The following is a 24220-nucleotide window of genomic DNA, read 5'->3' as shown; positions in this document are numbered from 1 at the left end:
ATACTATATGAAGAAAGATCTGTGAAAGGAATGTGAAACCTCACTCTTCTACTTAGCAAGCGATTTTAATTGCCATTAGTAGCAGGACAGCTTCCCAGGAATTCTTCTGAAGTTTGGGTATTTATCTGCTCCATCAACTGGAGTTAAAATCAAAGTGAATTCTCAGGTTGAAGCCCAGGCTGAAAGGAAACCCCACTGAACATTGCAGATGTGATAATGGATTCAATTTTCTGTTCTCTTAGGCATGCATTTTTCACATAAGCTTAGATTCATTTGATGAAGATAGAACTCTTCTGGGTATTTGGAACTTAAGGGAGATACAACTGTGACTCCGCTCTGACATATCCATTCGGGTTTAGCTGCTAAAGCAGAGAACTGTTAGCAGATTGAAAGCACAAGATATTAAATGAATCTCCCTTAAAATTCTACATGGTCAATCCCGTTTCCTGGTCCTTTTCCACCTACTTTAATGTCTTTTCTTATTATTGTTGTTGCTTCTTAGGTTTTCCCTCGTTGCAAGCTGATGGATTGGCAGCTGCTAGCTTACAGAGCACCCCACCCCCACCTCCGCCCAAAAGCAAACCCTATGAGAACAGCAACCCGAGGAATTCTGTGGAGGTAAGGAAATGAGAGCTGACATTTTTCTGGAAAACAGCTTTTGAGAAACAAACACCAGTGGAACTTTCCAAGCTGCTTCTAGGGTGGTGCTACTTGAAACTTGTCTAATCATTTTACTGGTTCACTCCCTGAAACCACAAAAGAATAAAAAGTTTCTTTGCTTCAAGAGAAGGCTGTCGAGTGCAGTCCCTTTTTTTCAAGTGGGAGTTGTGTTGTCCTTGGTTAGGCAAACTGTGTGTGGGAGTGGGAAGATACATTGAAAACACACAAGCACAATGATGGAAAAGTTTCAAAAACATGATCAATGTAAAATAGCACAGTAATCTGGTCCTGAAAAAGAAGGGGGAAAAAATTCACACATTTTAAGAAATTATAAATATCTCCTTTTGAATCCTCAGCTCAGAACAATCTAGTTTTTCAAGGTATGTGGCATTAGTCGCTTAAAACGGCCTGTATTATATCAGCATCTTAGCCATAGCCTTTTTCTCAGTTTCGTGAAGTTGGTTTCCTTCTAGGAAAATCAAATTGCCACTTTTTTTATGCTGTATCACTAATGTTTCTATTATACTATGGGATTCCAAACAGCTTGCAGATACTTAATGTGCAAATACTCTGGTCTTATGTCAGAGTCGTTTCATCTGCCCCTTAAACGTAGGTGTTTCTGATACGAGACAGAACTTACCAATTGCTTACCAATGTGCAGCAACAGAAAGCATCCTTTTCTAACTGTGAAAGGGATGGATGTCTTCCCCAGTCCAGTTTGCAAAGAGGATCTACAGAGTACCTTAGTGAGATGAACTGGAGCTTAACCAAAAAGAATTTAAAGAATGATTGCACTTAAAATATGTTACCTCTGACAGCACAGGAAGACAAAAAAACAGCTGATCTCTTAATTCTGTTAGAGAGATGATACTGGCATTAAAGCCTTCAAGCATGGGATAAAAATAGGAGGCTTTCTACTTTGCCCTTCATTTGGTCAGAATTGGCTGTACTTCCGAAAAGGGGCAGTATGGCTGTTGTAGGTGGCGTGAATGGTGGAAATACGCCAGCTCTTAGGGATGCTATAGGAGTCACTGGTTCAAGAGGATTAATAAAAGAGCCTCCTTCCCTTGACTCTTTTAAGAAAACTAATTACTAACATGTTCTGGCTTGCAGCATTGACCTTGGCTTGCAGCCAAATGAAGAGGATTCCAAGGGCTGTAAAGAGATTGTAAAAGTATTTTCTGAAGGGTTTTGTTACTTTGTTGTTGTTGTAAAGTTGACTCTATCCTCCTTCAGTTAAGAGTCCTGAAATCTTGCCAGTTTTGACTAAGCAAGTGATGAGCCTCACAAGCTTCTTGTTCACCTGGCCTTTCACATCTCATTTGTTTACAGGATGCCCCTTAGAATAAGCAGAGAATCAACTTGAAAGAATCCACTAGTGCAGTTTTCTGCAAGAACAAGAAAAGTCCTACAAGCCCCTGTGCTGGGCAGGAAGGCTATGGCTTGCTTTAGTAGAACATCACTTGCTACCATTTTATGGAGTTAGTTGTACTATTCTGATTTGGAAGCATTTTATGTCCTTTTGGCCCCTACTTGGTGTAATTCATCAAGCCAGCAAGATAAAAATAAATAGTTGAATTTTGAAACCTTGAGGGAAATGGTTTTCTTGCCATTTTACTGATAAACAAAAGGTAGGACAGAGGAACAAATGGCTCTGACTCGAAGTCAGGCTGGAGGTCTGAAGCGACTAAAGTATATCCGCAAATGAAGTGTATTCTAGCAACTAAAAATGTATCTGCTTCAGTTATCTCCTGGGGATCTGTGCTTGTTTGCCCCATCATCAATTGCATGAGGCACTGAGAGGCTGAATTCAAATATTCGGTCCTGAAAGAAACATCAAGTAGTACAGGACCTTTTGGATTTCTTGTTTGGTAAAGCAAAATGTCTTTAACTTGCTAGTAATGGTTTATTTTTTTACGTGTGTTTTTGTTCTGTCTTCTCAGGTTGCGCCACCTCTACCCAGCAGACGTGAAGCCAAACCTCCCCCTCCACCCCCAAAAACCAGAAAATCCAGCGTTGTCTCTTCAGAGCAAGGATTGCAGTGAGGATCAGCACTTGCTGGTGTAACAGCAAGCGCCTAGAGTGAAATGACTGCTTTCCTTTTACTGACATGCTGGGACTGTCTGACCCTAAAGACTAGTGATCTCACGCACCATTCCGTTCAATCCCCTTGGAGTTTCCTTTGGGAAATACCAAAAGGAACTGTTATTGTGACTGTATTCTCTAACCTCTGGTTTACCTTTACAGTACTGAGACACTAATCAGATAGCAGGAGAAGTCACCCTACTGGAATTCTTGTCTGTCCTAGTCTTGTCTGTCCCAGGTTTTTTCAGTGGTGCAGTTTCAGCAGCTCATTCCTAGTGTAAATCTGTCACAGTAGCGATTTGCACCAGTGTTTGAAACAAGGTAAGACACACCAGTATGAAATGTGTCCTGCAGTATTTTCACATAAGTTTGTTACAGCTTTACAGCTGTACTTAGGCACCCATCCCTCCTTCTGGCCCTGTAGCATAGCCAAGCCCTGATTTGCATGAAGTGAAACAGATCACAACCATTCCTAAGTTGTGAAATGTCGACTCCTGAGATGTCAGGTGCCGGTGTATGATGTGCAGTCTCCTAAGATTCTTGATTGCAGGCAGAGACCTGAGCATTGTTAGCAGAATAAGAAGTCTTTTTTTCTGCTAGTCATCATATGTATTTAAGATGAAGTGCAGACATTCTGCCTTACACTGTCTCTGCTCTAGTAGTGGCAGTTGCTCAGTCCCAATGGAGAGTTTAGGTTCACCAGTGCTTGTCATAATTTCACTGTTGATTCTGGTTTTAACACTACAGAGCAGTTGATATTCCTCCCTGAATTATATTACCTACTTGGTTTGTGCTTGCATCTGGGACTTGGTGAGATATTTCATCTTTGTGCTTTTTAATAGGGTGTAAAAAGTTGCTTTTCTCCTGTGAATATGTGAGAAGAATAGAAGCTGCATTGATACCAGCACTGTACTAGTACCAGAAACTTTGAGAGGATGGAGTGTGCAAAACCTGACCTCAGAAACAAAGTCTGATAGTTACTGTAACCTTTACTTTGGTTGGGCAAATTCACACAAATATAAGTAATTCTCATCCTCTTTTTATTTTCCTGCACCTATTTGTGGCAGTACTTGCACTTTGTTTTATAGCCTTCCTTGATCTAGTTTTTAACAGCCACTGGACTTCAAGGAGCCATTTAGATCTGGGATGCATGTGAAAGACTTGACAATTAGCCGCCCAGTTTCCTGTTGCTTGGATTATTCCACCTCTCTGCAGATTCTCTTTCCTTGGAGGATGGGATAATCTGTTGAATTTCTCTTTTAGTTAGTTATTCCCTGCTCTGTCTGGATGTCAGCATCGGTCTTTGTATAGGGAGAACATGGCATGATCTTAGCTTTTAATGTCTTTAAATTCACGTGATCCATGCAGAAAAAGGCTGTTGCACACTGTTAGAATAGCCTGTCCTCACAGTTGCATAGTGACTGAAAGTTCAACACAAATATCATTGTTACTTATGGACCAGATGGGCCTTAGACACAGCATTCCTGTGGGCCTGAGCTGCCACTGAAATCTTTCTGGTAAAAACCAGGACGTCACCATTTATGATTAAAACTCCTAATGTTGGACTTGCTCTTCTGCAGCAGCCTTACAGGGAGTTTGTGCAGCACTTAAGCCAGGAGGCAATTCAGTTTAAAATTCTCTTGCAGGATATTTCTACTCTGTTCTACTCTTCGAAGAGCTAGATGACTCCAAAGATAGTTATATCAGCTCTTTTTTTTTTTTTTTTTTTTTTTCTGTGTGGAGCAGTACTTTCCTAAACTGCCCGTTTCAGAATTAGTGCATTGTGAAGAATGTCACTGTTTTCTTGTCAAGCTACATAATTTAAACTTTCTTTATAGATCCGCCCCCCAAAATTGCAGCTCTCTGTTGGTGCCACATATCCCAGCAGCAGAAAAGCCAGTGAAGTTTAGGGTTTTCTTGATTTGTAAGAGTAATTCTCTTGTCACATACCAGCAGTGTATTTTGCCATGCTATTCTGCTTGTGTGACTGGGCAATTTATAAACATAGCTTTTGTCGTGGCTGTTACTTTTCACTGATGTTTTCCAGGGAAGGGAAAAAAAAAAAATCACTTGTTGTTCCTTTTCACTATGGAACTCAGGAAACATGGGACTTTGCCTGCAAAGTTTATGTTCAAACTTTTTGGAAAGTTGAAAGTTTCTCAAAACTCATTATAAAGAGGGACCAGGTGAGAAATTTGGATCCAAGTTTATTTCTGAACCTATAAAAAACTGTGGCTGTTTGGTTACAGCTTGTGACCTGTTTATTTATCATCCATATTGATGAAGATTCTGTCATGGGCTCTCTCTTCCAGGAAATAATTTTACTTGTTCACTGCAACTGTCATTTATCTTCTGATTATCTGGTAGAAGCTGGGGAGACCCACTAAAATCCCTGCTGAGGATATTGCTCACAGTACTAAATACAAATACTGTTGGGTTGGGTTTTTTTGCAAGCCACTGCCGCATTATTCTGCTCACGTGACTTAAATGGGTTTCATTACCTTACTGAAAAATTGGAGTGTTTTAAACCTAATGAAAGCTTTTCTCAGCAAAACCTTTTTCAGGGAAAAACAAAATCAGTGAAACCCTAAGGGTTTTTTTGTTCAAACTGAAATTGTCCTTTCCTTTGTCTTATACATTCCTTTGGCTTCAGTGTGACTCCAGTTAAAGAAACCTGCACAAACTGCATTTGCTTTCCTGCCTGCATGGCTCTCATTTCATGAAAGGGTCATATTGGATTCACATCACAAAACAGGTTGGAGACATTTTGGAAGTTGCCCTGCAGTCACATCACATGCATCCCTGGTCATGTTTGCTATAGCGCACATACAACCGTCTTCTGGGTTGTTGCCTTCTCGGGGGAAATCTTTGAAACCTTTCTGGACAACTTGACCATGGTTCACCCCCTCTCTCTGGTGCGTTGTACGACTTGTCAGCTCCACATTACGTTCTTGGACATAGATGCTGCTTGACTTGAAAACCACAGGGCTTTCTTGTCTTTCTTTTTTTGTCTACTTCTTCCTCTTCTTGTAACCACTGTCTTCTTTCTGCTGCAGACATCAACTAAAGGACCCTCTGAAACTCTTCACTTGAACAAGAACTTCTGTGTCTTTGGTGAGAATTTTGCTTTAGGCAGAACAGCAGGATGTGGTCTGAATTGTAGAAAAGTACATATTAACACCACCTATTGTTAATTCAGTGCCTTTCTCCATTCTAGTCTGCCTGTTACCTCATCCTTAGGTGCATTTCCTTTTCAGAGCAGGTTTGCTTTTACCTCCTTTCGTAAGTCAGCAGAAACAAAGGAGACTTTGCTGAAATCCCAGCTAATGGTTTGTCTGTGGTAGGTAAACAAACTAGCTATCAGGCTTGGGTATTTTAGTTCCAAGTGACTTTTTTGAGTCTTATTTCCCTGCCAGTTTGATCTGGTTTAATAACTTTTAACTTGTAGTTGTACGTTGTACATTCAGCAGTCTTTTTTTCCTGGAGGAGGGAACTAGTCCATACAAAAAAAACCTCATGGGAGGAAGTCTGACCTTGGGAAGAATTTTTCAGCTGATCTTTAATGACCCTTTACATAATGCTCTTTAATGTGAAGAGACTTGGTTCTGACTGCTTTTTTTTGTAGTTTTATAGACTAGGTTTATGAACAGAGTACTTAGCATGTAAGTGGTTAATTATGCTCTCCCCTCCTTTCCTTCCTTGGATCATGCAGCTGCCAGCCATTAGGAATAAGAGGAGTTGTTGTCTCTCCTGTGTGCCGATCCTAGGTGGTAATACCTGAGCTAGCATGATGCTCAAGTCACCCAGAGAGTTGGGAGAGCAGGCAGGGTGGTGGCGGTAACCCATCCCAGTGCTGGCAGAAGTCTAGGAAGCTTCAGTGCTTTGTGTAATTTGAGCAGTGGCTGAAACAGGCTTTTCATTTGTATTTTGATCTTTGGCTTTTACTATAGAGCTAGCTCCTTAAAAAGCAGTGAAGGTTCTGCCTTCCTGTATGCTCTGCCCTGCAGTGGCACTGTCTCACCTGGCAGGTTCCCTAACCTTTCTCTTGGTGTGCTGTCCACACAGTTCAGGCTTTGCTTCTTGCTGCCTGTGTCGTCTGGCCAGGTGGAGACACTTGGAGCTGAGGCATCAGCTGATGCCTAAAGAGTACAGAGCGAGGACATTGCCCTTCCCGAGACATTTTGGGCATTTCCATTGTCAAATTTGCTATGCCAGAAAGGGATTTAAGGTTGGGTTTTTTTTTTTATTTCTTAGTGTTATTTTTGTTCTAGAGTCTGAAGTGCTGTAAACTCTTTCTGCTTCTCCTTCTTGCCTTTTGGCAAAGTAACTCACAAATAGGCGTTCATTTTTCTCATGTATTACTTACTGTGGTATGTAAAGAGTTATGTTCTTAGCTGATACAAGTCGGCATAGTTTGCTTAGAGGTACAAGATGGAATTTCTGTACTGTGTCTAAATGATTTAGGGCTTTGTGCCAGTTTTAGGAAAAAACCTTGTCTTCTAAGTCAGTTTTTTTTTTTTTAAAGGCAGTTGGGCATTTAAGTGTGTGAATAAGCCTGGGGCCTGACTGATTTTAATTAAGTGGAATTAAGTGCCCACTGGACCCCTGACTTATTTTAAATGCTCTGCTCTTTGCTAGGGTACCTGCCTGACTCAAGTTCTGAGATTTAATTTTCAGAGACAATTCAAGGTCTCACTACTTAGTTTTCAAAATGAGATTCATATTTTCATGTTAATTAGATACTTTTGGAAATGTCATCTAATGTCTTTTAAACTGGAGGGCTAAAAATGGGGAGTAGAGCAGTCCATAATGATGTCATCTCTGCATACCAGAAATGAAAGCAAACAGCAGCATTTCTACCCAATTCATAGTTTTGAATCAAACAAATCTCGAAGTTAAATATCCAGTCTGCAAAGAAGACAAAGTCTAATCCCATTTCATAGCCATGCTGTTCAAAGCTAGTATTAAATTTCAAGTCTTGGAGGATTTCTTTTTTTTTCTTTGGAGAAATATGCTCAACACTTGTTTTCTGGAGCTTTTAATTAAAATTTGTCATGCTGTGATAAATTCCTTTAAAAATGTTACAGGCTGTAATCCTCATCAGGGGAAGAGAGAAACAGACAGCTTTCCATTTCAGTGGATTATTGGATTAGGAAAGGACACCAATTCCAGTGAGAACAGCTCTGTGATCTGCAGTGGCAGAAAATACTGTAATGTATATGCAGTGGTTTTTGAGAACCTGCATCTAATAACCTTCACACTATGCGGCCCGGTGTATGTTCCACAAATGAACAGTGAGTTAGACTTGTAGTGTTAATGGCTCAGATTTTCTCTCCTTTATTTATTTTTATAATTGTAAATGGAAATAATAAGTTTAAGATGTCTGTAATTTAACTGTAATCTTTTTTTATAGTGAAAACATTCCTGACCCATTACTGCTACCTGACTTCGATTTTTTCTTTTAATTAAAAACTTCTCCATCTTATGTTTACTGTTGCAGACCAAATTATCTAGTGGATCAGGGTGAGCTTTTCATAGGACTATATCAGAAAGAAAAAGTAAACAAATAATGTGATTTCATTGATTGCATGGCAGGAGAGGGGCTACTCAAAAGCACCTGGGGTTCACCTAATTCTGCTCCTATTAACATTAAAGCACCTTTAGGACAGTATGTGGGGGCACTATGGAGAGTACACAAAGGAGTGTAGAGGAGCTTAATAAAAGGTGGAAAGCATCTGTTTATGCTGTATTGGTCTGACTGTTCTGATTTAAGGCTGTCATTGAAATCCCTGGACATGCATGACTGCATACTTTGAACCTGGTTTTCACATGCATAGTCTGCAGTTTTTGTATTTTTTAAACAGAGATGTAAGTCCTCAGCAGCTCTGAAATTCATCCCCAAATGTGCATGGTATTAATTGATGTAGTTTTTCATTGTTGGTATGTTAAAGGTTTAATGACATGATAAACCTTGGGACATGTTTGTCTTGAATTCAGGAGACTATGGATGTTGTGTAACATGTTTTTGTGAGTGTTTTGAGATCCTGGATGTGATGGTTTAGTTGTAAAACTCACCTCTGCAGACTGTAAATACCTTCTATTTTTTTTTTTAATCTTTCTTTTAGTCCTCTGCAATTGAATCAGCAAAAAATACAGCTTTTAAACTGGCTCTGAAGAAAGAGTAGGAGCTAAGCTTTGGAAAGGAAGTCTGCATCTCTCTGGGTAAATGACGTATGATTCACTAAGTCTGTAAAGCAAGGTGTATAAATTTTCGTGGTTTTTAAAATGTATTAACTGTTGTAAAGTTTGTAAATACCTTTTTAAAATAAATGTAGTTTTTATGAGTGAACCAGTAAAAATAAGAGCATATAAAAGTCTTTCATACATGGACTACTGAAGTGCGAGTGGAATTACATTCCAACAGTAACTTTATTCTTGATTTTTAACAAAGTTGTATTACTGTTTTATCCAGAGACTAGTGAGATCAGACAGCGCCTTTGTCCAGGCATTATCTGTACGTGTGAAACAAAAGCTGTCACGTCCAAGCTTTCATTGCAGGACACAAAGCAGACCCTATGCGGCTGAGTCCCCACCACTGGACTGGAATGTGTTCTCTCTCTATGTATATAAGCTAGTAATCCACACAACAATTATCTTCTACTATTTAAATGCAACTTCAGAGTATTTATTCACATAATGCAATCTAAGCAAAGGCCATTTGAAGAGGAATTGATTTTAACGTAGCTGTGAAATTTTATTCTGGGTCCATTGTTCCATTTGGCTTTGTGGGTTTAAATCTTCTTTCGTCTAGCTTCTCCTTCGATCAGACTTTCCTGTAAACACACATCATATACTTGTTTTAAAGAGAAGAAATAACTTTGATGATGGAATTTTAAAGCCTGGTCAGATGCTAAAATACTCATATTGTGGTCTCCATTGGAAGGAGGATTAGAATGACATAAATCTGACCCGACATCATCTCTCTGCCACCTGCCCATGGATCTGATCATACAGTATAATGTAACTGATGCTTATAATGGCCCTTTTCATCCCAAAGTGCATGACCAACTTTACATCTGTTAATGGGTCCACCACTGCGGCAGTTCTTGGAGGGCAACGCAACAGCTGTTGAACACTACACTTTGACAGCAGTTTAGGATGAGAAGCATGAACTTGCACAAAGCATCAGTATGTAGAATGTCTCTGTGAGCTTAAGCAGTTGGCCCAGAGACCAGAGACACGAAAGCTGTGCTTGCAAAAGTATTACAGGATCATTACGGAGGGGCACAGTTGCCCTGTTACCATTCTCTGTGTACCTTAGTACTGTTTGAATGGAAACCATGTTCCTGTGTCGCATCCTGCTGGATCTGGTCTCCTACTTGGTTATTTATTTATGTTCTTACCTCAAAGTTGAAAGCCTGAGGCTTTTTGGATAGGTGCACTGTCTGAATATGGTATTTTTTTTCCCTTATGTGTCTAGCTAGGTGTATTTTTGTTTGTGCTCACTACCAGCTTCTCCAGGAAATGATGAAGATAACTTGAAAAGTTCTTCCATGGGGTGGACCATTTTCAGACGCCTCCCCTTTCATTGCGTAATATTCCTGTAGCAACTCCAGGAATGTGTTACATGGGGAAAAGCTGCATCTGGAAAAAGTTTTAATTTGTTTTCAGTGTCATTAAGCAGCTAGAAATAAGAAGGCCACATAGTTCTGACCATGCTACAGGAATAAGACATGCAAACTGTGTTTAATGCAGAGGCTTGGAAGTTTTTAGACTTCTGTGCAAGATTACCAGCACTTTCCGAGCAAACCTAAGAATCTGATTGGGGGGTGCCTTCAGCTCTGCAAAGAAAGGCCAAGTTTCCCTCAGTGAGCAAGAAGTATAAAGGACTTATTTCAAGTATCCTGATAATGATTCTGGTATCTTTTCCTGTGTAACGCAGTCTCTTGCAGTAAAAAAAAAAAATAAAATGTCTAAACATACTAAATTACTGTTGCTGGCTCTGCATTCTGTAAGTAGTGCTATTGGAAGCCAGAGTCATGGACAAAGGTTCCATTTTGTTCAGTACAAATAGGATTAAACATGACCTAAAAAAAAAAAAAATATTTTTAGGTAGTTTAGGTATTTTCTGCATGAAAATCCAATGGAAGTCAGATTCTGACCTGTCTGCATTACTGAGTTTATGAGCCTTTATTCAGGCCAGGTTCCTTAGTGAAAGGCTGGAGTGCGTACTTGAAACTTCTGGTCTTGGCTTCAAAAATGAAGTACATATTGAGTGTTTCAACTCTCAGGACAGCTCAGAGACACTTCCCAGAAAGTGGTGACCATCTGGCCTGATCAAGGTGTTGCTATATTAATTAAAAAGCCTTGAGAGTATTCTTTCTGTGGCAGTTAGTTTGTATGTGAAGTCTCTGCTGTCACTGCATTAGAGCATCTAACGGAAAATACATTTCCCAGTCTAGGGACCTTGGGAGCAGCAGCTTCCATATGGCTTGATCCTTCAGCTGGCAAAGTGCGCCTTTGAAGTTAAGCCTCTGTGAATGCTGCACAGATTTGTATTAAGGTAGAATGTGTTTGACTTTATTTTGGTTTTTATTTAGTGAGTAATGATACTGCTACAACAGAAGCATAAGAATAATGTAGTCCTGTCCTAGGACTGTAACTCTGAGGTACTTGAGAATGATGCAGGTAATGAGGGCAGAGCCAGTAGTGCCCCATGCGAACTAAACTTAGATGCCTCCTCCTCGTCTACCACCTTTTTTCTCTTCCCTCCGTGTTCTTTCCCAGGCTGGACCGATCCCTTAATTTTCCCATAGTGATAAAAGAAAAAACATATTGCTTACCATGGCTTCCTTCAGATCACTGAACCTGGAACGCTGATAGGAGCCTGGGCATTCAGTCTTCTGCACTTCCCCTAATTTTTCCATTTCATTTGCAATCTGAATTGGGAAGTGATACAGCCTTCATGAAAGGAGATTTTTCTGCTAAAGCAACTCTACTGTAGTTACAGATGAAGATGAAAGTGTCCCACTGCACAACTTAAATTCACGTCTTTTCCGGGTTCTATGCTTGTGCTACAGCAAACTCAAAATCAGGATGATAGAACTACTGTTACAAGGGACTACACACGAAGTATTAGAAAGGATGGGAAAACCACTGGTGGACAGAATCCGCTCTGTCATTTAATTGCTTACTGTCTAATCAGTTCCCACATGACAGCTGCCCATTGCCACATTCTCAGTGAAGTGGATGAACGTTGTCATACAACCGCCCCTGGGGGTATTGGCTAAACTTAGGAAGAGGATGAAATCAGGTTTAACCTGGAACTCAAACTTCCATCTCTCCTTTAGAGCAGGCTGCCCAAGCTCTCTGTCTGCGATCAACAGCGCTGCTCTTTATGCAAGGCTGTCAAACCTCATTTTACCCTACTGCCAGCTACTTGCCAATTACTACTTCAAAAAAAAGCGTCTGTGAAGGTACGTAGTGTGTATATTTGGGGGGAAAGAGACAGAAGTACATACACAGTGAAGCTTATGTCATCTTTTACAGGTAAGGGATCTTAGCTAAAACAACAGGACTGTTTTACAGTCTAGGACCTACCTCTTGAAATGATTCTACCAGGTTTTCAGCGTTCCTTTTTCCTCCCGGTTGTAGGCCATAAGACCAATGTTGAGCCAAGCAGATTTCCACAGACATGACAAACAGGAAGACACTGACAAAGATCTTCCTGGACTTCTCCATCCTCTGAGAGAACAAAACATCTTTCTGATCATAATGATACTACAGCTCCATTTTCCTCTTACAGAATTCTGAAAATGTTACATTTCTGGATCTCTAGTTCTGGTCTTCTGCACCCCAGTGTTATTGTGCCTACGTGTGAGCCAAAGCTGAATTTTAAGCCTCTCAAAGTGTGGATTAGCTCGTCATAAAGAGATTTAACATCTGAAAAATTTGGATGAAGATCTAAATTAGAATTTTTGAACACCCTTTCAGAGTTTTAGGAATCTCTGGACCTCAAAGGTTCCATGAAAGTCCCTGTTGATATTTGACAGATATGTTCAGTTTAGCTGGTTGCTGTTCTGATGTCCCTGCTCCTTAAAAAGTGCTCCTTGCAGTCTCTTCTAATGCAAGTTTCTTCTAATACAAGCATCTGTAAGCACTGAATAAGTAAAAAGAGAGTATGGTATGTTGTTCAAGTGCGTTACCTGCTTGCTGAGAGAGGTTGCAGAGTAACTCCAACTCTTCTCCGTTTGAAAGTGTCCTGCAAGTATGCTTGTTCTCTCACTTTTTATATACAACCACCCCAACACCAAACCTTTCACAGCAGGTAGCTTTATCTAATTTTATCTCACAGACTGCAATTTTGTTCTTAAAATTGCTGTAATGCAGCAGAAGTAAAGCACATAATTGGAACACCCCTGATGTAGCTATTAAATTCAGCTGTTTTCTCTAAGAGCCATAAAAATACCAGCCTTTCTTTTAAGAGGTTATAAATCTGACATTCAAATCTAGCTGACTGCTGTTGCCTCATGGAAAATACACAATCTTTTTTCAGTGACTTTTAATTTTTAAGTAAAAGTTCTTGACTGAGTTTGAATTTGTTGAGAGGGCCTTACAGGAGTTGAAATGGATGAGGAATTCAGCTTGGTCTCTATCTCTGTGTATCAGGCATGAAGGAAACAGTCCTTTGGTGCATAAACAAGAGCCTACGATTGCACAAGTGCACAGAGCGTTTTGCTTGCTCCTTTGAAAGTCCTCTTCCTTAATATTTAAAGTACCTTGATATTCTTTGCTCTATAAAATGCAAAGTAGTATTAAACTGATCAAATGGACAAGTATATTAAGATTGTAAATGTGCTTTGTTGGCACGATGGAGTCTCCTTCGTGAATAGGACTCCCAGACACTGCTAGTATTTGTTTGGGTTTTTTATGTACATATATGTGTGTGTATGTATGCATGTTCTTCATTCTTCAGAATTGATGCACTACAGTTTTATAAAGGAGGTGATTGCAGGAGTTATATTAAGTAATTTTGAGTGCAGAAATGTAACTATTTTTTTTATCCACCTGGCAGCTATTTTGACTTGCTATGCACTGTTTTATGTGCAATTGAATGTGTCATGTTTAGTGTTCTTCAAACATCCTCTCTTCCTGCTCCCATGACCTCTTTGAGATTAATGGATTAAAAGTAATTTAGTAAGTAAATAATTTAAAGAGGATTTAGTGACTCTAGCAAAGAGTAATTCTTCTTCCTTTAATGCTCCTCCTACTCATGGCAAGAGTAGCGAACATCTAACTTCAGCTGATAAACTGATCAAGCTGTGAAAATAGTTTGTTGCAGTGGGAGAAATGTTACCTTGGCGTAGGCACATCACTTTAGAAGGGAGATTTTCCTGTACCAGTGTTTTAAGACTCCTTTCCTCCCTGATGAGGGTGGCAAAAATTAAGGTTATTTAAAGGTAAATTGAAGATTTTGTTCATCCTGAGGGATGACATTTAAAGAGAGAAGGGGCCCTGCTTAGCCCAGTAATTGCACCTCTTATTAACCCACCATTTTAAGCTAGGTCTAATGACAGTCTGCCCTTAACGTCTCTCAACAACTACGTTTCTCCACAGGTTTCTGTTACTGCTACAAAGCTGACCTACCAAAGCATGTCAGAAAGGGCAGGTAACTGCATCAGTTAGCGAGCGGTTCCAGGTCTTCTCCTCAACTCTGGGCCACAGTCAGAAGTTACAGAGAGGAGTTCTCAGCAGGTGCCAGCTTTGTGCTTTCAAAAAAGCCAAAGTGTGAAGCTGGGTTTTTATCACGTAACCTCTCTTTAGTTTTTGGACATTGGAGTATGGTTGATGCAGGCTGTTCAGAAGAGCTCCTAGACAGAACCTCAAGTGCACTAGTTTTTCTGTTTTCGGGAGAGAAATCTTAATGCCTGCCAGTGCTGTTAAGTACCTACATGGAAGTCCAGGACTTGTCAGGAAAACCTGGGTTTGTGGGTTCCCCTTCCAAGAATGAAGACCTATCTTTTATCAGAAGTGTTAGAAAGGCATATCCCAACCCACTGAGTCTCTTAGGCTTTTTAGACAGCATTCCTAACCCAGAGAGGTGTACTGAAGGTGAGAAACTGAAGAAAGAATCAGATTTTTTCCAGTTTTGTTCTCAAGCTCTACAGCATTTATACAGATGTGCCATATTTGTGTTATTGCTGTTGTGCCACAGAGTTTATTAGACTGAAACCGTGAGCACTTTATAGACCGAAGTCAAGGACAGGATTTTTTCTGTGCTTTAGCACTGCCTTATAAAGGAAGCTTAACTGCTTGTGCTGTGCGATGATAATCTCTAATGTGGAAGGAATGTTTTAAATGGTGCACATACCTATGTAAACTGTGGTTAATGACTTCAGACTCCACCTGTTTTGTTAGGGAAACATGAAGGGAGGGGACAAAGAAAAGCTGAAAAGTGTTGCAGGTGAATGACAAGTCAAAAAACCCCATGAAAGTTGTCAAACTGAATGTATCAGAAATATTCCAGCAATCCCCACAACACAAGGTACGCTTACTTGTTTTTCTAGCAGGTAAGCTTTATGCTTGAAAGCAAAAATTTTTTTGCTTTCTGCCATAGTGCAAATTGCCTGTGCAGAAGGAGACATCTAAAACTCAGTCTTCTCATACAGTAAGTACTCAAGCGTGACTAATTCCTGGTTTACAACAAGTAGTCCATTTGAGAAAGCACTGGTTACATACAAGTCCAGGCTAAGGTGACAGTCAAGGTCTCACAAAAGGCAAAACCAGCTTTTTCTGCAACATTTTAAAGTTTGTATACAAGGAGCTAACAAAGTTAGAAGCTGCATTCTTTTCTAACTTGCTGTCCTTCCCCTATAAGTCAGGTAAGATTGAGATTTAATTTTGTTTTAATTAAGACAACCAAGACACTTTTATATTTCACACTTTTATTAATGCAATTTAAATTAAGCTAGAACCTGCAATTTCTGAACAGGCCACTTTGGGCTATTCATACAGCTTTGTCATAGCAAAAGAGGTACCTTAAATTCATCTGTGAATGAATGATGCCACATGCTGTGATTATTCAAAACATAGTGCTTCAGTGAAAGTTCAAATATATTTTATACACAGTGATTATGAAAATAGATTTTTTCCATACAATATTTTACTTCTGCCAGCTACAAAATATGATAAAGAAAAATAATTCATTTATTTCTCTAGCCCTAGGAATCTTCTTCTACTGCAACATATACATCACTCTCAATGAAAGCGATGAGGTGGGAGAAAGGACTCTAAAATCACACTGAAATATTTCCCTTAAATCCATGGGTGTATTTCACCAAGGATATGGTGGTGTCCTAGAGCCAGATCGGGAGGCCTGGGAATCTCAAGGAAATAAAATCCCAATTCTGAACCACATGGCTGTGGGATTTTGAGTCCCGGAAGTTCACATTATACGCCTGAGTCAAACCAACTTGAAAATAAGGGAGAATCCTGCAATTCCCCCCAAATAAATCCTATACTGGTCCTGAACTAAGCTTTCTAGATTGATGGCAAAGCAGCATTTTCATAACAACCACTGAGCCAAGATGACTTCTGTTCACAGGACAGGAAATCTGCACTGCAAGACAACCCACTGAAGTAACTCTGGAACTCAGGCTACTGCTAACAGTGTCGCATTCTCCATGTTTTAGGATACATTGGTTCTTAACTCCCAGTAATAGCTGTATTTCCTTAGATTCAAGGTCAGTTTTAACTTTGGGGTGTTTTAAATAAGCATCTGAGGTAAGAGTTCTTGATGCACCTTTTTTTTTTTTTTTTTTTTTGGTATAGATTCTTCGTGTGCTTGTTGATTGTGTATAAAATAAATGTTGTGTTAGATGAGAACTAGATTGATACTACAGTGGAAACAGCTTATTAAATGAAGTGCACCGCCACTGAAAGAGATGCTGTGAGGCTTTCTGCACGGCAGAAGTCACATAGTTCCCTATTTGCTCACAGGTAAAACAGTTGTGAAACGGGCACTTTGCCCTATGCAAGATGCTTTCACAGCTGCTTTAAGCAGGCCCAAAGTGGAATTCTAAGATCTGGCTGGGAAAAGGGTTATGTCCATGCTTTCCAGGATTCAGTATACAACAATATTTGCATAGTACATTGAGGGGAAACGGGTGCCATTTATTCCTATACTGGAGTGACGATGGGAGGACGGAGCACGTGCTGTGGCCCCAATGCTTATCTCTACTTTGGTGACAGTATTTTATTTTCCTACGTACATTTAATTCCTCACACAGAATGAAAAATCTACAGGTACTCCAGTTTGGAGTGGTTAGGACATTTGAAAGCAAGAGAATTTGTCTTACCAGCTATGATTGATAGTGCAATTTCAGGCTAATTTGGAAAGGATTAAATAAGACATCCAAATTCTGAACAGGGATGCTTTAGTTATAACTAAATCTGCTGTGTAGGCAGATACCTTCAGTGGAAGCAGCTTCCACTGCACATTTTGGAAGATGATAAAGCTGTTCTATACCTGCATTCAAACTACTACAAGAAAATATATTGCCTATTATGACAGTTAACTACTGTTTTCACCCCAGAGGAGTACCTGAAAACATCCTGTGGACATTGTCTAAACCATGTGTCATTTAATACACTGTGCATGAATGAAGAAACTAACTGTAAATACACTAGTCTAACTGTAAACCTGAACTTTGTTGCTACTATACATGAGTAACATTTTCTATTCATATTGCAGCTACAGATTTAATAAATAGAATTGCATATATTGTGCTTTATAAATTAAAATGCATTCCAAAGTGAGGCAATGCTAGACAATAAATCTATTTAACCCTCCCCCCGAAACTGGCCACACATTCTGGTTCTAGAACCAGCCCACTTCCTCACTCTGTTCACAAAGGTATAAACAGAATCTGTTTCTACCTCTTAAACAAAAGCTCCCTCCCTCAAAAGTGATCAAAGAAGAATTTACTTAGGCACTACTGCAAATGTAAGTTGTCTAACCACCATTACTTCTAACTTAATAATGGGAGGAGGTGAAGAAAGTCACAATAAATGTTTTGATTCCTTCCTCTTCAGCATATACTCTCCCCTATCTGACGCTCTGAGACATGTGCAAAGGTGTCAGCATCTCTTCAAAGATAGCTCCTTTTACATTAGATCCCCTCAAATTAGCTTCTTGTAGATCACAACCTGATAGATCACAATTCTAAAGGGAAAAAGAAAAATAAATGTTAATTGAATATACCCAGAACTTAGTTCAAAACTTTACCTCAACTACATTTACAAAGAAACCACATATACTTCCATAAATTTCAGTGTAAACTACCACCCTAGTTTAGAATTTTAGTTACTTCTTGCAAAAGAGTAGTTTCTTTTCACAGTAACAGCGGGATTTATTTTTAAGACTTACGCTCTTTCTATCAAATTATCTTCCAGGAGTTACCAATGCTTGCTGAACAAAGGCAGAAAGAAGCCACCTCTTGTAATCTCACCAGACATGACTCTGAATACTTCTCTAGTACTTGAGGAAGAACAGCCATGTACACAGCTTGCAAAATGAGCGAGTCTGTCTTTCTAACTAAGAGAGACAGCAGTGTATCACATGCCACCAGTCAGGTAAGATTCCATCATTACTCTAAAAATTATGTCCCAGGATCAAATGAAAAAAACCTCATAAACCCAGGCAATTGCATTTCTCTTCAATTCTTCAGTGATGGCATGATCTCACATTACGAGTTAAGTGTAGCAGTATTTCCATGCATCACTTTTGCGATGATGCAGGCCATTCCTGTGGCTCCGAGGTACTGGCAAATCCAAGACTTTAGACTCACCTTCCACACTGAGGCTAGAATGAGATGTGATTCCTTAGATCATCCATGGCTCACTAAGACTGAAAAAAGACTAGTTCACTCTGTCTAGTTTGAAGCAGGAAAACACAGCCAAGAGCCAGCACTCCCCAAAATTTTATCAGTTGACTAGTTAGTATATAAAATGAATCATAACTCACTTCCAGATCAGTTCCTGCCAAAGTTGCTCCTCTAAGATTACAGTTTTTTAGTTTTGCATTTTTCAGCGTTGCAACTCTTAGATTAATTCCTGTCATTTGACTGCCTTCCATATCAACACCTTTCAGGTTAGCACCTAAAACACACAAAGAGTAGTTTTATGAGCAAAAAGAGTCAGAAACACAGTAGCTCCAGAATGATGCTTCCTCAGAGCCATGTAAATTGATAGAGGTCAAGGTAGAACTTGGAATTTAAAGATTATACGGCCACACACTCAGTCCGATATTTGTGGCCTCTTCTCATGAAAACATGGATTGTACAAACCACAGCTAAACCTTTCACATTTACAAACACACAGTTCAGTTTCCACAGAGTACCTAACAGGCAAAAACTTCTTACCTTCCAAATTAGCTTTAAGGCCTGACGGATCTTCAAAATTGCACCCTTTTAGAGATGCTCCTTCTGCGTTGGAACACAGCATCTTTACCCCTTGAAGGTTTGCACACTGATAGAGATAGACATGTCAGTGGGACTCACGAAAGTGCAAAGGTGAACAACACTGAAAATGATCAGAGTATTGTTTTCATTTCTGTTTCAGAAGTGAATCCTATTAAAGCACAACAGCCTTGTTACTGTGAAGAAACGTAACAACTTGCTACACTATTACTTCTCTATCATCAGGAAGGCAGATAATTCTCACCCACTGCCCCTTTTGCCATTTTTTTAACTTAAGATAGCGTCAAAAAGCTTTTGAAGTGATCCAACTAGAACAATTGCAGAAAATACTGAAGCACTGAATCTTTTACACTTATCTGCTTCTTCCAGTTCCTCTTCCCTTAAAATGACTAAAGGACAGCCCAGACTTTCCAAGATGCAACAATTCTTACATCAAGCACTGATCCAGAGAGGTCAGCTCTTTCAAGATTTGCACAGCACAGGTTGGCATGTGCTAGGTTGCAACGGCTTAGGTTAGCCATCTTGAAGTTTATGTATCGAAGATCTAGACGTGAAAGATCCGCTCCACTGAAATTGAGACCCTAAAAGCAAAACAATAAACCCCCAAAAGTTACAGAAGGTGTAGCTCTGAACACAAAACAGTTAAGAGAATCATGTATATGTGTATATAAATATACACAGATACATATACATACACACAAGACCATCTATTCTACTACATAAGACTAATGAAATGTAAATGCAAAGCCATCAAGCATTGTCCTCCGTTATGCCACTGCATTTTATATTTAAATAAAATAGCTTAACAAATTGCTCCTCCAAGAAACCTTCAACCTAAAGAAGGAAAGTGGCCCAAACAGTACACTTGAATTTCTTGTTAAGGTCACTCTGCCACGGCTTGGAATAAAAACTCAATCAAAAAGGGAGGTGGGGGGAGCACATGGCATTTGAATTTCATGTTGTCACATGATGCTGCAGGATCTTTCACCACCAGACACAAATGCTACAGATCGAGACAAAGTCTGCATTTTCGCACCTGACATCGCAGCTCAGACTTGGTTGGGGTTGCAAGCAGTAACTCCTTCCGAGATATAGGAGAGTGATCCTCAGCTGGCTGTGAATTCTGTTGAGAGAGTTGTTTAAAAGCTAATACAGACAGAACTAAATTATATATTGCCTGGAAGAACAGGACATGTGCATTCATGTATTAAAGAGAACAAGTTACCTTAATAGCTATTTCTAGATGTTCAATTAGTGAATCGATACCAAAAAACCTGGCTTCTTCCAAAACACCTAACAAAACAAAGCAGTATTTGTTATTTACAAGGAGTCATTAAACAAGAGAGCACTCTTTGTCCCTTACTGGAGAAGGCAGTGTATAGCCACAACAAGGACATGCCAAAAGTTTTTGGTTAATCCATCCTTACTATTGCAGGAGCATCGATTCAATTGACTTTCCCAACTTGTTATACCTTTTATACATTTTAGCTATACTAACAAAGATGAATAGAACACTTGTTGAAATTTAAGGAGTCTTGAAGAAATGCATAAACTAGTAAAACTGACAACCACATACATTCTATTAGATGTAACTGGATACAGGAAAAGCAAGCTTGCTTGCAGCTAAAAGGAAAATATAACTCAAGTGTGTGGAATTGCAATGCTTGACAACAAATTCACCAAAGAAAAATCCCAAACATTTAGGTGAGCATACAAAAGTCCCACTGACTTTATCATGTTTACCTGAGGGCAAAGTTTAACTTCTAAAGAGTAATAATTTAGGAGATGTCATACAGGTAATACCTACCTAGCAAATTAATGCCATCATTTACAATGAGCTGTCCGTGACGCAAATAGTTCAAAATTGGCTCAAAATACTCTGGACTGCGGTCGATTAGGAATGCTCCTCTATGATCTTGCTTATTTCCCCAAGCATCTGTTTCCACAACATATATATATAATTAAATTTGATATATTAATAGAAGAGCATTTGCTTCAGTTTCAGATTTTTATTACCAAAGGGTACCAGATTATCAAACATTTCACTTGAAAGGGCGTTTCTTAGAGAAGAGGAAGGAAAACAGGATTGGGAAGAAAAAAGAAAAAAAATCACCTTAAAACAAACTCACTCCTGCTATTAATAACTAAAACATTTTATCACATAAAAAAGATTCATTGCTAGAATAAAAGCAGCATTAAGATTTTAGTCTTCCCCTGTTTCCTAAAGGCTCTTACAGTGTTTGTTCATTGATTGTGTTGACAAAACTCAGCAAGATGCAACAAGAAGATGAAAACCTAAAATCAATCAAACAAACAAAAAAAGACCCCAAAATATTAACTACGGATGGAAGTTATATTTACAGTTTGCGAGATGACAAGCATTACGTGGGCAACAGAGAAATAAACAATTATATAAAAAAAAAATTATATGTTCCACTTTCATACTTTAGCTTATGAACAAGAGTCTCAACTTGATAGTGACTTTTGCCTACTTTGCTAATTTGTTACTTAAAAAATAAAGTTTATTTCAATATACTAACCTTTATCTTTAAACATGTGGGCCAACATACTGTCAGGTTCTTTGTTAACCAAAGTGCTCCTAGAAAACAAAGGCAGCGCAATTTTATTTTTACAATCGAATGTTTTGCTCAAGAGACAAACTTGCTGATTGGAGCGTATTTTCTGCCCTTGACAGCTTGAAGGTAATAATGGTGTGTGATATGCATTCCAACAGCTACAACACTGTACTGATTTAATTTCATATAGTGTGACAGCAAAATAAGTTTCTGACTTGAGGTATTGTAAAGGTATTTTAAATACAAAGCACTTAGTTAACTGATATATTCCAAGGATAAACCCAGGCCTGTTCAGGCTTTTCGCCAGTTTCACTTCATATGTAAACTGTTTAAGAATTAATTTGTTGCAAAATTGTGGCAGCAAATATGAAATACAGAGAAAGCTGCTGAAGTCAAAGACCTCCTAGTAAGTTATTTTTCTAGCTCTTTTGCAAGACCATCTGAAGCTTCAGCAACTGAATGTACATTACCAGCTGCTATAACTGCTTTACTGAAATCAAGTCTTTTAAGAACCAAACCAACTAGTTGCATTTTTACCGCGTAGTGGTGAAGTATCGGCCTCCAACATTGAGCGTTAACCAATCTGTGTGTGACCCTGTTAGTTCTTCATGAGGTCTCCCATCAGTCTGAGGATCTACACAGATAAGAAAGACACAGTAATGAGAAAAATTGTGAATATTTCTGAATCCTCCATATAGTAAGAGGCATCTTCTGAAAACACCAGAAAATAAAATTTTAGATTTGCATTAGAGCAAAACAAAATCTCTTTCCATTAAACAAAAGGTTATAAACATTAAGAATTGCGGAGACTTACCAATGAATGGTTCCCCTTCACAGACAAACAAAACATCATCATCCCTGAGAAAGGAGGGGGCAGGGGGGAGAGAAGGAGGAGAAAAAAAAAAAAAAGAATTAATCATCATTTTTGTTCATCTAATCGACAGTGGGAACCCTACCTGATTCATTTCAGGTAAATGATAATCAGTTGCCACTAGTTAGAACTTCAATATCTGATTTTTATCTTTAATTTGCAGGTTCCAGTGGATTGTAATACAACTGACTTCACTAGAGATGTTACCTGTATCAACCAGGTAGGGATCACTTCTGTTACTCAACCAGTTTAGTTTTACAAAATAGTTGCTTTCTCCCCACTCTGGAAGTATTCTATGAAGCCAAAGCAATGCTAGAGTTTGTCTCCTTTCCCAAAAGACCTCATCCAAGTCCTGACTAGAACAGTGGGATTTTCCTGGTACATACATTGCACTATGAATCAACACAGGAGGATGTTAAAAGGCATAAAATGCAGCTTGTATCAAGTTCTGATTCATCAAGATAGAAATGCTTTGAAGTTCAAAAGGCAGTATTATTTTTCCTTGAGGCATGAAAACACCTTTGGGCACACTGGCTGGCAATGATAAGATCTGTTTTTAAGGAAAGCACTGGTTATTGATTAAGGTCAGAGGATTAATAGGCTAGTAAATCTCTTAATCCGCATCCCTGATTTGACTTTTATTGGATAAGCCTTACCTAATCAAAGCGATATCATCAATGAGTCCACCTTTCCCATTGTAAACACTGGTTGCTTTTATTCCAAGCTTATTACTAGCCACAGACAGCAAATCTGATAAAGTCCCATACACAGCCACAACCTGTGGAAGAGAGAGGTAGCTATAGGCACTGTGTTCATATAGTTTCTGCCATTTCGGAGACTCAGTACCAGGACTATCAATATCTTCTTATGGGGGAAAGAAGATACGTATGGATCTTCACTAAAAAAAGGAAACAAACAGACCAACTTTGATGTTAGAAACATAGCTGCCTTAAAACGGGGTGACTTGCACATCTCGTCAAGACTCAGTGTACTGAAGTGGGAGCAGCAGTGAGAGAATGAGTGTTGGTACTATAAGAACATTATGATTCAATTATTTATTTCTCTAAAGAAATAATGCTATTTGTTCTGTTCCAAGTCTCCCCCAAATTTATTTCCCTCTCTAAACCCAAAGATTAAACTACAATCACGTTAACTGTCTTCACTCCAGAGATGTGGAAGCAAAGAGCGGGGCATCGCGGACAGCATTTAGCACAGCTGCATCGCAGGGCCTTGCCTTCGCTAGTTGTGCGCTGCCTGGGCCTAGAAGTCTTAACTGTTTTCACTCTTGAGACAATACTACACAGGTTTTAAACAACCGAGCGGAGTTTAAACAATTTTATTTATTGGCTATCTAACAGAAAGCGTACAACGCAGTATTAGTTTGACATGGCAGAGACTGCAAGATTTAATTTACATGCTTCCCACCGTTACCTAGGACCTGTATAGCGAGACCCGAATCAATAATGACGATACGAAGGTGACTTGAACTGCGACTGCAGCAAGAAGTTCTCGCCTTGTCGCGATTCCCCTCAGCGTTCCGAGGCAAAACC

At 39.2% G+C, this 24220-nt stretch overlaps 3 protein-coding genes across 3 annotated transcripts in view; 1 reads left to right on the top strand and 2 right to left on the bottom strand.

The window, feature by feature from the left end:
• The window catches only part of DOCK5 (dedicator of cytokinesis 5), a gene marked incomplete at its 5' end in the record, with an annotated part of 34512 nt that extends 31807 nt beyond the window's left edge, over window positions 1-2705 (top strand). The window contains 2 exons of the mRNA XM_009709386.1: window positions 503-618; window positions 2604-2705. Of these exons, the coding sequence (XP_009707688.1) occupies window positions 503-618; window positions 2604-2705 (218 nt within the window). The remainder of the gene's footprint in view (window positions 1-502; window positions 619-2603) is intronic.
• A 6704-nt stretch (window positions 2706-9409) lies between these two features.
• Window positions 9410-13002, bottom strand: GNRH1 (gonadotropin-releasing hormone 1 (luteinizing-releasing hormone)). The gene is made up of 4 exons (XM_009709384.1): window positions 12951-13002; window positions 12346-12487; window positions 11589-11684; window positions 9410-9578 (listed from the first exon to the last, which is right to left on the bottom strand). The coding sequence occupies exons 2-4, from the start codon at window positions 12484-12486 to the stop codon at window positions 9537-9539; spliced, it is 279 nt and encodes a 92-aa protein (XP_009707686.1). The 5' UTR covers window position 12487; window positions 12951-13002; the 3' UTR covers window positions 9410-9536.
• Window positions 13003-15677: 2675 nt separating this feature from the next.
• On the bottom strand, window positions 15678-23448 carry KCTD9 (potassium channel tetramerization domain containing 9; the record flags this gene model as incomplete). Its single annotated transcript, XM_009709387.1, has 11 exons — window positions 15678-17968; window positions 18770-18903; window positions 19167-19272; window positions 19655-19804; window positions 20260-20346; window positions 20449-20516; window positions 21031-21159; window positions 21764-21822; window positions 22337-22433; window positions 22614-22657; window positions 23327-23448. Coding segments are annotated over 11 exons (1113 nt in total), but the record flags the coding sequence as incomplete, so codon positions are not given.
• Window positions 23449-24220: the final 772 nt, after the last annotated feature.

This window comes from Cariama cristata, unplaced genomic scaffold, assembly GCF_000690535.1.
Source record: "Cariama cristata isolate BGI_N322 unplaced genomic scaffold, ASM69053v1 scaffold9491, whole genome shotgun sequence".
Lineage (NCBI taxonomy): Eukaryota > Metazoa > Chordata > Aves > Cariamiformes > Cariamidae > Cariama > Cariama cristata.
The sequence above is the reverse complement of the archived record's forward strand: the minus strand, read 5'-3'. Positions and strand labels throughout refer to the sequence as shown.

What these genes read in the sequence shown, in the direction of transcription:
- GNRH1 (XM_009709384.1), bottom strand. Translation starts at nt 12,486, where the DNA reads ATGGAGAAGTCCAGGAAGATCTTTGTCAGTGTCTTCCTGTTTGTCATG. An exon ending in TGGTAGAATCATTTCAAGAG is followed by an intron (nt 11,685 to 12,345) that starts GTAGGTCCTAGA and finishes TTCCCAATTCAG; the next exon opens with ATTGCAAATGAAATGGAAAA. An exon ending in GTGATCTGAAGGAAGCCATG is followed by an intron (nt 9,579 to 11,588) that starts GTAAGCAATATG and finishes GTGTGTTTACAG; the next exon opens with GAAAGTCTGATCGAAGGAGA.